Source organism: Mesocricetus auratus, unplaced genomic scaffold, assembly GCF_017639785.1.
Source record: "Mesocricetus auratus isolate SY011 unplaced genomic scaffold, BCM_Maur_2.0 Super-Scaffold_6730, whole genome shotgun sequence".
NCBI lineage: Eukaryota > Metazoa > Chordata > Mammalia > Rodentia > Cricetidae > Mesocricetus > Mesocricetus auratus.
In genome coordinates this window covers 80,858,655-80,872,671 of record NW_024429184.1, presented here as the reverse complement: position 1 = coordinate 80,872,671, position 14,017 = coordinate 80,858,655, and the positions used below count along the sequence as shown (strand labels likewise).

Below are 14,017 nucleotides of genomic sequence, written 5' to 3'. Positions count from 1 at the left end.
CTTTCTATCATGTGCCTTTAGCAGTTGCTGAAATAACCTACATTACCACTTATTCCCTAAAGGAGTTGCTGTGGTAACTTAATTTTCCGTGCAGGTAGTACCCCGTGGACTTTCCATTCATCTCATGAAGCACCTTAAAAACTAACCAATATCACAAGTCTACCATTTGTGTTTTAAGCATTATCAGCTGGGCACTACCCACCTCCCTATAGCAATGGTGTATTTCCACATAAACTAGTTGTCACTAAAGCAGACAAGCATGTGATCTGTGCACATCCTCTCCAGCCATCCGAGCTGCAGTTAGAGGGGCAGCACCCATAGGCTCACCTGACGGACACAACGGTAGGCTTTCCCTTTCCATGGGACACAGCAGAGGAGTTGCTTCCCAATTTTCCTTAGGATAAAATGTTAAGGCTCTTGTGAAAACTAGGAGTTTGGAGACTGTAGGTCCCTAAAATCTACCACTAATTTAGAGCTCTAATGAATGCACTGAGGATTATGGCAGCAAACTGGAATCCAATTCTTTTGCATAAACAACTATTTCTCAAACACTTGAGCACTATGAGTAAGTGGTTGCCAACTGCACTAACACGGAGCTTTCATTTCTCCTCATAGCATTTACAGTTCATCTCTAAAGTTAACTTGCTACAAGTCAAATACCCCAATTTTCCTTTTTTGCACATTGGTCCCATAATCACAGAATTACAGGGTATAGAAAAATTAAAGGATTCCAATGACAAACAAAATTGCTTTTTTCTTATGATCATCATTGGATACTAAAAATTGTCTTTTCTAAAATAAGAATTGGGACAGCAAGATGGCTCAGTGGGTAAGAGTGCTTGCCATGGAAACCTGACAACCTGCCTTCCGATCCCCGGATGCCACAGTGAAAGGTCTTACATGAGCCATGGCACGTGTCTGCATTCACACACACTATAACAAAGTACATTCCAACAAAGGGAATGGACCAGATGGAATTAGGCTACTGTCTGAAAGCATACTGGTAAGAAGAAGCCAATTTGGATATAAGGTTTTGCAATCAGCTGGCATTTAGATAAAGACCTGCCTCTCGGAGAGAGTTCACAAAGTATTCAGGAGTAAATCTAACATTGCAGAAGAAATACTGCTGAAAAATATTTTTGTCATTTTGGACACATCTGTAAACTACAGCTTTGTTATAAGAAAACACTTATAATTGTTGCTGTAATTATTCAGCTGTGCATAAAACTTGTGGAAATGAATGTTTTTGAATAAAGTGGTGTGTCAAATCTGAGCAAAATAAGATGACAGCTTGACTAAAAGTAGAACTGGCTAAAGCCTATTTTTAAAGATTTGAATGCATGTGTGTATGCATATGTACCTGTATAAGGGTGTGCACACACATGTGGGGTGTGTGCACTGTGTTCACAATCATTCTGCCTACTTCTTCAAGGCAGAGCCTCATCCCTGAACCTGGGGCTGTTTCCTCTGTTGGGCTGGAAGACCACAAGCCCCAGTGGCTCTTCTTGCTGGGTCACCTGGCTTGTTAGGTGGGCACTGGAAACTGACATCTATCCTTGTGAGTTTGAGCAAATGCTTTTAACCTGAGCCATCTCTCTAGCCTCATGGTGTGTGTGTGTGTGTGTGTGTGTATGTGTGTGTGTGTGTGTGTCTGTCCGTCTATGTTTGCATGCGTGTGTGCACCCCTGCCCATGACAGTTCATGTGAGGGGAGGATGCTCAGTACCTTTCTCATCACTCTACCTTATTCCACTGAGACAAGGTCTCTCATTGGACTGGACTCTCACTTCCGGGGCTAGGCGGCAAGCTGTCAATATCCACTCATCTCATCTCTGCAAGCTGTCAATATCCACTCATCTCCGCCCCCCAATACTGGGGTTACAAATATGCCTGTGCATCCAGCTTTTTTGTGTGTGATGTGGATTTGAACTCAGGTCCTCCTACTCAAACAGCACACGTTCTCTCTTATCCAGAGCTACCTCCGCAGCCCCTACTTTTAATGTTTCCTTGAGAAACTTAATTCTGTGGTATAGATGTAGGTATGCATGATTGATTGAGTTAGGGGTCAGTATGCAGCCACCTGTGAGCTGGAGGTGGGAAAAGGCTTACTCTAGAACATAGATTCTCAACCTGTGGGTCATGACCCCATTGGAGGTTGAATAACCCTCTCACGAGGGTCACTTAAGACCATTGGGAAAAAAACATACTTACATTACAATTCATAACAATAGCAAAATTACAGTTATAAAGTAGCAAAAAAATAGTTTTATGGCTGGGGGTCACCACAACATTAGGAACTGTATTAAAGGATCACAGCATGAGGAAGATTGAGAACCAATGGTCTAGAAGATAACAAGGTTTATTGAGCAGTTATTCTAAAGCTACAGAATTCAAGGCAGTTTAAGAAATATCAGCAGATCAATAAGGCAGAATAGAGCCCAGAGACAAACATGAAGCTGGTAGTAACATTTTCTGAAATCTCAGAAATAAGTAATTTTCACTGATAAAAGGATACCACCACATTTTCATCTGCATCCTATAAAGATCAAGATCTCAATGTCTTTTTTAATGTGAAAAATTGACAAGCCCATTCTAAAATCTCTATGAAATAGCAAAAGCTCCTTGAGAAGATAGGAAGCCTTTCTTCAGAGATGTGAGATTGGCATGGAATCAGAAACAAGGAACTCCTACTTTCTCCCTAGGAAAAAAGCATCAAAATCATCTGGAATTGGTAAAGATCACATCTCCAGCCCTCGCCACACTTACAAAGCAAGGCATCTCCATGCATAGATGATGCTCTCAGACACCATTGAAATGTCGAGGTGTAGTTCAGAGGTAGAAGGCATGTGCAGCATGTACTGGACTCTGGTTTGGTCTCCAGCTCTGCATTTTAAAAAACGGTATAATGTTCACAATGTATTAATGAAGTCTCTGGACCCAGATTCCAACCAAGAGGATGGAGTCCTTTTCTCTGGCAACTGGCTGTAGAATACACTCTAAGGAAGCCTTCAACTGGTGCTCCAAGCAAGGCCTTAAACATTTTACATAAGCTGTATTTATACTCAAAACCCTTACCACCCAAAGGCTGAGAAAGAAAGGCAGCTCCAAATCTGGGACCTGAGTAAGGCCCACATGGTTGGAACAACCCCAAAGACATGATCTTATAAAAAGCCAACACTGTAGGGAAAAGGGGCCAGTCAAAGAAACACACCCTGAGCAGAGCCAAAGAAACACACTTTGGCCCTGCAACCAGGACAAAAGAAATGTACCCTGACCCTGAAACCAGTGCCAAAATAACACACTTTGTCCCTGGAATCTGAGTCAGTGAAAGAAATGCACCCTGGCCCTAAAATTGGAGCCAAAAGGCTAAAAAGGACCAGAGAAAGAAACACACTTTGGCCCTGAAACCAGAGCCAAATCTGACCTTAATCCTGTGCAGAAAACTAACCAATCCTCGAGCAGAGCTCTAGCCAATCTGAGCTCAGTACTGAAATCGGACCAATCCTTACCCTGGAAAAACTTTCCCGCCCCCAAGAATCCCTATATAAACCCTGTATATGTTCAGCTTGGCTGGTCCAGCCGCTTCCTTCCAATAAACCCCCTCGGATGAGCTTTGGGTGAAGATCTTCTTTTGTGGTGTCGACCCTGGGCAGAGCAGAGCGAGCAGGGCTGGGCTGTAACACTTCCCCAGGAAACCTTCCCTTAGCAGAGCGGAGTACTCTCTGCTCTCCACTCTCAGGAGCAGAGCTGAACTGTAGCAACTTCAAGAAACCTCCTGCTGAGCAAAACTGCTACACTAGGCGAACATCCCCAGATGGAAGACCCTGTCCTACAGGAGCAGAGCCGATACACTAGGGAAGCCTTTCTCTGAGTCAAGGCTGTAAGCAGATAAGCTTACTGCAACCTGTGGTGGTCCTTGGCTCCCGAGCTCCAGGATACCTTTCCACCTGAGCTGCGTAACACTCAGTATTCTGTGACTCCCGAGTGCCAGAATACCTGACCCACTCCTGTTCCATCCTGATCTGCCCGAAACGCTTACAAACACCAACTGTGACTTACTGATGTGAGATGAAGCAAGACAATTTTGTAAGCTCACCTAAGCACAGAAAAATGGAAACCATGGGACACTAAGTGTCCCAGCTACTATGAGGGACTGTAGCTCCTTCACAAAGTGTGGCTTTAGCCAAGCTCTATTACACAGGCACTATACAAGATTTTCTCACAGACTGTACACAACAGTGTTCCCACAAATTGTAGTGCTCAGTGAGAATAAGTATACTTTCTTGGACCAGGCCTCTATTGTTTTGAAATAAGGTTTCACTATGTAGCCTAACTGGCCTACTACTACCTGATCCCCACCTTCAGACAGGAGCTCCTGCATCTTTGAACCCTAAACCAAACACCAAATCCTAACACCTCCTTGCTGAGATACCAGCCAATTCTATGTTGTCTTCCCTGACAACATTTTTGCTTTATAGAGTGATCTTGTACTCAAGGATGTGCCAAGATTTGTTCTAAGTGGTATTGCTACATGACATTTTAACAAAGGCTTGTTAGAATCTGCAAATAGCCTGCAGACAAATACAGAAGAAAAAACACTTTCAATTCATGTCTAAGACAATGCCTTGCAGTTACTGGAACTCATCAAGACAGGGTAAACAAAATAAGCAAGCTCTCAAATCAACATCTACCACTTCATGTCTATAGTTTCTTTATCCTCGTTTGGCAACTTGAACTTGCTGGAGAGCAGATACTTGCTATAAGCAAAACCCACAGTTAAGCTATTATTTGTCTTATAATTGAAGTTTTCACCAAGGCAGACTGTATGTGCATAGCTTACCATTTGCACTGTCACTGTTTGGTAGTAGGGGTGGGGGTGGGGGTACACAGGTCTTCCTATGTAGTCCATGCTGACATGGATGGACTTCTATCTTTCTCAGCCTCTCGAGTGCTATGACTATAGGCATGCACCACAGACTTACCATCATACATTTGTTATAAAACTACCACAGTTCCAAAGGACTTTGCTTGCTCTCCTCAGCTGCCAGTACTGTAACTTCTATCAATGCTGATTATAGGAAAAGAGGGAAAACTGTGTAAGCATGGAAAAACGACTCAGAAAGAGTGGGAGGAAGGACTGGAACTGGACAGGGCTGAGATCCTGAATAATCTCAACAGTAGAATTTACAATGGACTCACTAATTTCCAATTTTATGGTACACTACATCTTCCCCTCCAAAATTAACTACAGAGATAACACTGCATTTCTAAAAACACTGGAGGCTAACCCTGTAAGAACAGAATAATGCTATCTCAGAAGTCCCTTGTGTAATCCTTTGTGTTATATTTTGAAGGGTGTAGTGTTACAGGTGTATCTGTCTAAATAACTACTTTAGAGATACTTCTAAGTAATTTTGTAGCTTAGTTGAAGGATACTCCTTCCCCACTTCTGGGAAGAGCATTAAGTCTCCAGAAGAAATGGGAAAATAGTACAGATTATAACACACTTTCCCATTCCTCAGTAACATTTTTGCCATTTGTTTTCCTTCTCCTTTACTCTGATTATTTACACCTCTTTTCCTGCATGACTTTAGTTGCAGATATTGCAACTTGACGTTTCTGTGCATAACTACAAACAAAACAAAACAAAACAAAACAAAGCCTCCAAAAGCCAGTCTCCTACATGCCAATTAATTTTGAACTTGTCTTGCTGTGATTAGATTCAGGTCATTTGGGTGAGTTATGTCTTCCTCACAACAAGGGAGTCCATGGTCTCCTTACTGGTGATTCTAAGTTTGATCATATGGTTAAGGGAGCACCTCACTTCCTTTTCTGACACTGAAACTGCAGACACACACATGCCTGTTTAAGTATACACTAACTTTTCAGGGTAAACCCGGAAGCCCCTCTTAGTGGTGACTTGGAAGGCAAATGAAATAGAGGTACACAAGCTAGAACACAGATATATGTTCACCTAGCTTGAGTTTTGTATGCAAATGACTGCATGAAAACATCTAAGAGAACTATAAATAAACATGTGCTCAAGTGTTCGCCGGGTGAAGTAAACTCAACTTAAAAAAAAAGATTTTAATAGGTAGGTGTGAAATTACAGTAGGTTCCCTGCACGAACCTTTCCACATTTCTATATTCTTGAAAGTTTTCACAAAAAAAAAAAAGTTATGCGTGGTGGAGCGTGCTTTTAATCTCAGCACTTAGGCGGATCTCGTAGTTCGAGGCTAGCCTAGTCTACATGGCGAGTTCCAGAACAGCAGAAAACCCTGTCTCAAAGAAAGAAAAAAAAGGGGGGGGGAGAAAAAGAGATTAGATTTAAAAAGCAGTCCCCACTACATACACAAAGCTGGATTGTGGAGCAGGAAGTGGCTGAGGAGTTAATACAAAGCAATAGCGTCACCCACGCCCTGTTCCCACTCCCAGTCCAGGTCTCTCGGTGCTTGGGGTGGGTGGAGGGGGTCGGGGCGCTGTGCTCTCAGTGTCCCCTCCCTGCCCAGGCCGCCTCCTGCTCGCCCGGCCTCAGTGTTCGCAGCACACTCCATCACCTGGTTCCCAGAACTCAGATTGCGCAGTGGTCACGTCATCATCGGCAGGGCTCAAGCGGGCGGCGTGGGCATCCCTAAGCCTGCCTGCCCCACCCCCACCCAGCCTCACCTCCCCCTCGGTCCCTCACCCTTCAGCTAGCTCCCCGCGCCGGGTCCCCGGGCCCCGTCACCTGCCACGTGTTCATAATCCTCTCAGGCTCCAGACCAGCAGCGCCGGCCACGTGAGGCCTGATCATATAAGGAAAATACCTCGGGCTCACACGGGGCTGGGTCGGAGACCCAGGCGCGACCTGCTCTACCGCTTTCCCCATCTCTCCAGACGCCCCAGCTACCCGCTGCGGAAACCCGCAGACAAGCCCAGGCCTCGGCCATCAGACTGCGCAGGCGCAGGGGCAGCCCATCTCACCGCGTCGCCGCCAGCCCTGCCCCTGGCCCTCGGCCCCGCCCACTTCCCGCCTGTGGCCAGGGGCCGAGGGTGGTTCGGGGCTTGGCGCCAACCCTGTTCTGCAGTGCTCGGCCCTGGGGACAGGCAGAGGGCGGGGTTTTAGAAGTCAGGGATAGGAAAGATGGGTGTGTGGCTGAGGTCTTCTCTGGTTCCCAGGGGAGGGCGCCTGGGCACACGTGGCAAGGATTCGGGTAACCTTGACCCTGGCAGAGCAGGATTTGGGGAGCTGGGGTGGGGAGGAAGGAAAGTAGGGGAAAGGGCAGGGGCGCGGCCTCGCGGGGCGCCTCCCACACGCTTAAAGCTGGGCTAGGGCGGGTGGCCGGGAGAGGTCAACACAGCCCCGCCGAGTAACTGAAGCTTTACCATGGCGCTGCTACGAGGTGAGCCCCGCGCCCTTGGTGATCCCGATCCGGGCTTCGGCTTCTGAGCCCTGCAGGCAGGCCGAGATGGCGGGTGCCGGGGTAGGGGTGGACATGGTTTGCATTGAGGAGGAAACTACTTAGATGACACGGGCGACAGCTGTTTCCGTGCAGTTTCCAGAGGGCAGACTAGAGAGCAGGATTGGCTTTGCTCCTGCCCTTGGAGGTCGCTGGCGTGGTAGTGAATTCTATCTTATTCAACTCTGCAGGAAAACGTAGTTGGTGCCTGAAACACGCGGAGGTCTGGGGCAGAGCAGGTGTGCAATGAAGCGCAGAGGCCTGTCTCAGCCACGGGTGTGTGGGGAAGATAATATTCCCCCAAGAGGCTTCAGGGAACCTCCACTGGGGTGACCTGATCCCTCAAAATAACAGTAGTGGTCTGTTTGAAATTCCACCTTCCTCCTTTTTCTCTTCCTGTAGTGCGAACGACTGCAGACAAGTGCGGGCCCTCGGTACATAACTGCAGGGTTATTGTTTTAAGAAATCTCAAACTCCTTTTTCATAGCAACCTATCACAGGAAACGGAATTTTAACTTAGAGACCCACGTCTGTTGACCATGAGAGGGAAAGAATGCATATCAAATCCTTGAGGCAGGAGAAGACTTCACGTGACATTAAAACCATTTTGGGGATGCAAATGCAAAGTGTACTCTGCAGGAGTTACCGTAAACCCAGGGCAAGGCAAAGCAAGCATTTCAAACCGGGAGGGCACGGTCTGGTGGCTACTCTGTCTTGATTTCCTCTCGGCTCTGGTGCTGCTTTTAAAATAAAGGACTGCAGGCAATAACTTTTTGTGACTCGAGTTTGACAGCAAGGTGGTGATAAATAGACTGTGGTGGGTAACTGTGAAGGAAATGTCAGATGATAAGTTTGGTCCCGTGAAACTTGTTTAGTATGCGCGATACTACCCGGAGGGAAACGGGAAGAAAGACTTGGAACGATTGAGAATTCGTTTTAAATGAAGCTTTTGATAGCTATGAAGTACACAGGGGAGATGTCAGCAGGTACTGGTGAGTGGGATCTGGAAGTCCAAGGAGCCTGAGAGACGTGTGTGTGTGTGTGTGTGTGTGTGTGTGTGTGTGTGTGTGTGTGTGTGTGTTAGAGATTGTGTTAATGTCTTTCTATCTCCCTACTTTCAACTAGGACTCGAATATCCAGAAATGTATGTGATGGCCTGTCATAGGCAGGTTTGGGCATGAGGAGAAAGAACCCAAGCCCGGAGCCTGAAGTAGCGATTGTTGAGGGCTAGTTGGAAGCCGGAGGCTCCGCTCTCAATTTGCATACCGACTACCTGTGAGACTAGTGAGGAAGAAGGCCACAAGACTGAGAGCTGTAAGGAAGACACATTTGTGTGGGAATGTAGTGAGCGTTAGAAATGATCCCCAGCAGTTCTCAACCTTCCTAATGCTGCTACCCTCCAATAAAGTTCCTCATGTTGGGGTGACCTAACCATAAAATTATTTTCTTTGCTACTTCATAACTGTAATTTTGCTACTGTTATGAATTGTAATGTAAATATCTGTGTTTTCTGATGGTCTTAACCAACCCCTGTGAAAGGGTTGTGGGCCAAAGGGGTGGTAACCCAAACCCACGGGTTGAGAAACACTGTTAGCACCCACTCCAGTTTGGCAAGAAATTTCACGTGCCAGTGTTAGTTCTTCTCTCCTTAGCCTTGTTGGGAAGGTTCAGAACCCTTCGGGCAAGCAGGCAGGGCTGCCGACTTACTCTTGAAACAAATGGATGACTAGCAGTTTCCCTGAATTTTCCTTTGTTGTTGTTGGTAGTTGCTCCCCAGAATGACAACTTGTGTAGCAAAGTTCACATGCAAGTCAATACAGTTCTTGTTGTCCCCTGAGCTACTAGCTCCATGTTCTTTGAATTAATGTCTCTTTCCTGTCTTGAGGCCTTTTTGTTTGTTATTGTTGTCTTTTAGAAGTTTTTAGCATCTAAATTCTCAGAGCATAATGAGATTTTAATTTGATATTAAAGATTTTTTTAGACCTTTAATATCCACATACTGGCTTGGTATTGAAATGGCTTATGAAATAACCCTGTAAGGTTTTGTCTTTGTGTCACATCCCACATTATTTTTTAAATAGTTGAACTAATATAGTTAGGCTGATGTTTCCGGTCCAGGATCATTGGGGAAGAGCAATCATACAGGGAAAGGGGAGTTTGTGGGTTTGGTCATATTCCACCATAAACGCTCTTTGTTGATATCACTTATTTCACTACTAATACTTTGCTCGTATTCTTTTGAATTGTGGCAAAAGAGGAAGATTAGCTATGAAAGGGACTTGTGAAGAAACATGAAATTAGCCTCCATTTTTTTCCTGCAAAATCATGTGTGATCATTCTATCTTCCATGTACATAAGGTAGTCCCCCCATGTTTAAAATTACCTTGTTGTGGGGGCTAGAGAGATGGCTCAGTGGTTAAAAGCATGTACTGTTCTTGGAGAGAACCTGAATTTTAGTCCCTGCACCCCCAACACATTTGTAACTCTGGCTCAGCCTACTCCCCCTTTCTGGTTTCCATGGGCACTGCACTCAATAATTAAAATAATAATCTTTTAAAAATCCTTGTTTGGGGATTTCAAAAGTTTCACAGTGGTGGGCCAGGGCGTGGGAGGAAGGTGGATGTGCGCCATCATGCCAGGGTTTAATGTGTTTGTTACAATTGATTAGCTAATATTGACACATTGTTATTTACCAAAGTTCATAATTTACATCAAGGTCCACACTTTGTTCAACTCAGCGCTTTGAGTTTTGACAAATGTATAAATGACATGTATCATCCGCATAATGCAGAGGAAATTTTTTGCCCTAAAAATCCCATGTCCCACGTGTTCACTCCTGTCTCTGAGCCCTTTTCCAAGTGCTCATCTTTGTACTATCTGTAGCTTTGCCTTTTCCAGATATTATAAAGTAAGAACATACAGACTGACTTCATTTCACTTATCAGTGTGTACAAAATATTCCATATTTTATTGTCACAATAAAATTCCATCTTATATATGACACTTTATTACATACCAAAGAGCATCTTAGTTGCTGCCATGTTTTGACAAATAAACATCCATGTGTATAGGCTTTCAAATCACTTGGGGAAATACAAAGGCTCAGAATCTCTAGAGCAGGTGGTTAAGATATGTGTTTGTACGAAATGGGTAAACTGTCTTCCAAAGTGTATTTATCTTCCACTGACAGCAAATGGCTTTCTGTTGTTACACAGCCTACAACTAGTATTTAGTAGTGTCAGTATTTGGGTGTTAGCCATGGGAACCATTGTGTGATTGTAACATTTTAGTTTATATTAATGACCTCTAGTGTTGAGCATCTTTGCATGTGCTTGCTTGCCGTCTGGGTGTTTTCTTTGGTGAACTGTTTGTTCATACCCTTTGCCCATTTTTAAAAATATATTCTCATTACTTCTGTAAGCATTTCTTGCAAATGTATTTAGGTAATCTTCACCCCCACTCTTCCCTCAAGCTCCTCCCAGATTCGCACCCCACTTCTTACCCCCTCCCAATTTCATGTCCTCTTTTTTCCCTTTTCCTTTTTGAATAACTGCTGAGTCCAGTTTGTGCTGCCAATAAATTGCTCATGGGTATGGGACCATGCACTGTGTGATCAACCTACCACCAGCTGCACTGTGATGACCTGAATGAGAAGTGTTCCCCATAGGTTCACAGTTTTAACACTGGTCCCCAGGCCTGGAGATTGTGGGAGGTGTAGCCTTGCTGGAGGAAGTGCATGACTCAGAAGCAGGCGGTGAGAGTTTACAGCAGTGGTCCTCAGCCTTCCTATTGCTGCGACCCTTTAATACAGTTCCTCATGTTGTGGTGACCCCAACCCATAAAATTATTTCATTGCTACTTCATAACTATAATTTTGCTACTGTTATAAATCATCAGATGTCTAATATGCAGGATCTTTGATGTACAACCCCTGAAGGGGTCACAATCCAGATTGACCACCACTCTCTCTGCTTCCTGCTGCCTTGCCTACCACTTCCTGCTGTGAGTCTCCACCATGATGGGCTCTTGTCCTTCTAGAACCTTAAATCAAAATAAACTCCTCCATACGTTCCCTTGGTCATGGTGTTCTTATCACAGAATCAGAAAAGCAATACACACCCTTAAAGAGAACTAGCTCCTCCTCCCTCAGAAGCCAACAGGTGTCAATAGCTTCTCAGGGGAGGGAACTCCTGAGCCCCTCCCTCCTCCATGCCTGGCTCCTTCCTGTGAAGGCAGTCTCAACTGCTGTGAGTTCACCAGTACAGTGGCACTGTCATATCCAGAAGACACTATCTCACTCTGGTCCTCCCTAACCACTGGTTCTTACAGCCTTTCAACCTCCTCTTCCACCATGGCCCCTGAGTTTGGGGGAAGGGTAATAGACACTGTTTTGTGGCTGATACTTTGCTGCCAGTTTTGAGTTTCTGCATTAACCGCCATCCACTGCACAAGGAAACTCCTCTAATGAAGTCTGAATGCTACAATAACTTATGGATGTAGAGATAGGAATTTAGAAGGCAGCTTGAAGCCGGACGGTGGTGGCACACGCCTTTAATCCCAGCACTCGGGAGGCAGAGGCAGGCGGATCTCTGTGAGTTCGAGGCAGGGCTGGACTGATAGCCTCCAAAACAATACAGAGAAACCCTGTCTCGTAAAAACAAAACAAAACAAAAAAAAAAGAAGAAAAAGAAGGCAGCTTGATACCATGTCTGTTTAGCAAACAATAGGTCCACCCATGGGAACTGGAAACTCTTCAACCATAGGTTCTTGGCCAAGTTTATAGTATCAGACATGGGTTTCCTCCTACGGAAAAGGCCTTAAATTCAATCAGAAAGCAGTTAGTTGCCCTCCAAAACACTTGTCACTGTTGTAGCTGTGGGTATATCTTACCGTATGGGTGCCAGGAACTGAACTTGTATAGTCAGCCTTGGAAGCAAGCACCTTTATCCTACTAAGCCATCATCTCGCTGACCCTAATGTTTAATTGTATTTCGGGTGCAGTGGATGAAACGGTGTGGAAACTGGATTCTGTTTTCTCCTTTAAAGAATACCAACCACAAATCGGTTGACAATGTTTCTCTGCAGGCTGAAGTTGGACTGCAAACTCTGTCTTTCCCTGCAAGAAATAGTGACCAGAATCCACAGGCAGTGTTTCAGCTGCAGTCACGTGCATGCAATCCGCCCATTTGTGTGTGACTAAGGCTGAACTATCTGAGCAAAGTGTATTGGGATAACTTGGATTTCTTTTAGGGTGCTCCTTTTCCCTCCCTCCTTCCTCTCTCCCTCTCCAGTAGGTATTGTTGCTGTCAACTTTGTCCTCAGTGTTATGTCTCTGAGTTCCAACCACTCCATGCAGCATGGATTGCTAGCCCTCCAGTTAGATGCTATATAAATAAACTAGACACTCACTCTCTGCTGGCCCTTTCTTTCATTCATCAACTCTTCTCCTTGCCTGCCTCAATTTGTTCATTTCCCAAAACCCAAAGCAGGTGGAATGTGCATTTGAGGCCAATTTGGACTGCATAGTGCGGGTTTTTTCCCCTACCCACAAAAAGAAGATGAAGGAGAAGGAGGGAAAAAATTATAAGACTTTTTACAGTGAGTTTGTATTGCAGTACTAACTATAGTTAATTTCCAGACATTATACCACTGTTGTTATTTGAGTTCCAACAGTTTTATGTGTATGACCTTGTACACAGAGCAGACAAATTTACTGTAAGTGTTCTCAGATTGTTTTGATTCCTGCTCTGGGAAACTCTCCATGTAAGGGGATGTGGGGGAATATGTGCGCCCCAGCTGGACAAAAATCTACTCAGCTCTTTACACACCCAGTGTTCAGGTGCTTATGAATGGCCTGAACATTATTGGTGCATCGGAAGCCATTTGTTCCGGTGGCTTTACATCATCTACAGTTCTTTGTTGTTATCTGTGAGAGGGTTGGTCAGATGGGAGCATATGAAAGCCAAAAGTGGAGTTAGAACTAGTGACATTAGGAAGCCAGCATTGGAAAGTAAAGAAGACACTGCTGCAGAAATAGGGCGAGGGACTGATCAGATGTGTCAGTTGATGAACTGTTTGATATTCAAGCATGAGACCCTGAGTCTGATCCCAAAATCCACCTTGGAAAAACCAGGCATAGTGAAGTGTACTTATGACCTCAGTGCTGGGGAAGAAAGGACAGGCAGGCTCTTGGGGCTCACTGGCCAGCCAGCCTCACTGGCTAAACAGGATGAAGTGAGAGAGAGCCTATCTTTGAAAAGGTGGCCGACCATCACCTGTGAAACAATGCCTCTACACACACACTCACACAGAAGTACACACAGAACTATGATTAATAAAAACAGGCAGGGACTGGTCACTAAGGAGGACATTGGCAAATAGTCAGGAAGCCACGGTGACTCAGGATGCCCAGCTACCAAGACAAACTGCTTCCAATACGCCAACAACATTCATAGTCTTCTGTGAGCACCCAGATGTGTCTGTAAAGGGATGTGAGGATCTCTCTCACATTAAAGATACACATATTTCTCCACATTCTGTTAGGCTGTAAGTTTCTCAAAGTAGGAATAAAAAGAGACT

General features: G+C 44.9%; 1 protein-coding gene, 1 long non-coding RNA gene and 2 other non-coding genes across 5 annotated transcripts in view; 1 reads left to right on the top strand and 3 right to left on the bottom strand.

The window, feature by feature from the left end:
* Positions 1 to 6,071: 6,071 nt before the first annotated feature.
* Positions 6,072 to 7,218, bottom strand: LOC110342084. 2 transcript variants are annotated; one of them, XR_005875680.1, is made up of 2 exons: positions 6,685 to 7,218; positions 6,072 to 6,277 (listed from the first exon to the last, which is right to left on the bottom strand). It is a non-coding gene; the product is annotated as an uncharacterized LOC110342084 (long non-coding RNA). The 2 variants fall into 2 exon arrangements; XR_002384076.2 differs by having other exon boundaries at positions 6,727 to 7,218.
* Positions 6,526 to 6,604, bottom strand: LOC121139049. The gene has a single exon (XR_005875904.1).
* LOC121139054 lies at positions 6,703 to 6,842 on the bottom strand. The gene has a single exon (XR_005875909.1).
* A 21-nt stretch (positions 7,219 to 7,239) lies between the features above and the next one.
* Acaa2 (acetyl-CoA acyltransferase 2) overlaps positions 7,240 to 14,017 on the top strand; it is a 30,852-nt gene continuing 24,074 nt past the window's right edge. Inside the window, exon 1 of the mRNA XM_005076449.4 lies at positions 7,240 to 7,381. Within this exon, the coding sequence (XP_005076506.1) occupies positions 7,366 to 7,381 (16 nt within the window). The 5' untranslated portion in view covers positions 7,240 to 7,365. The remainder of the gene's footprint in view (positions 7,382 to 14,017) is intronic.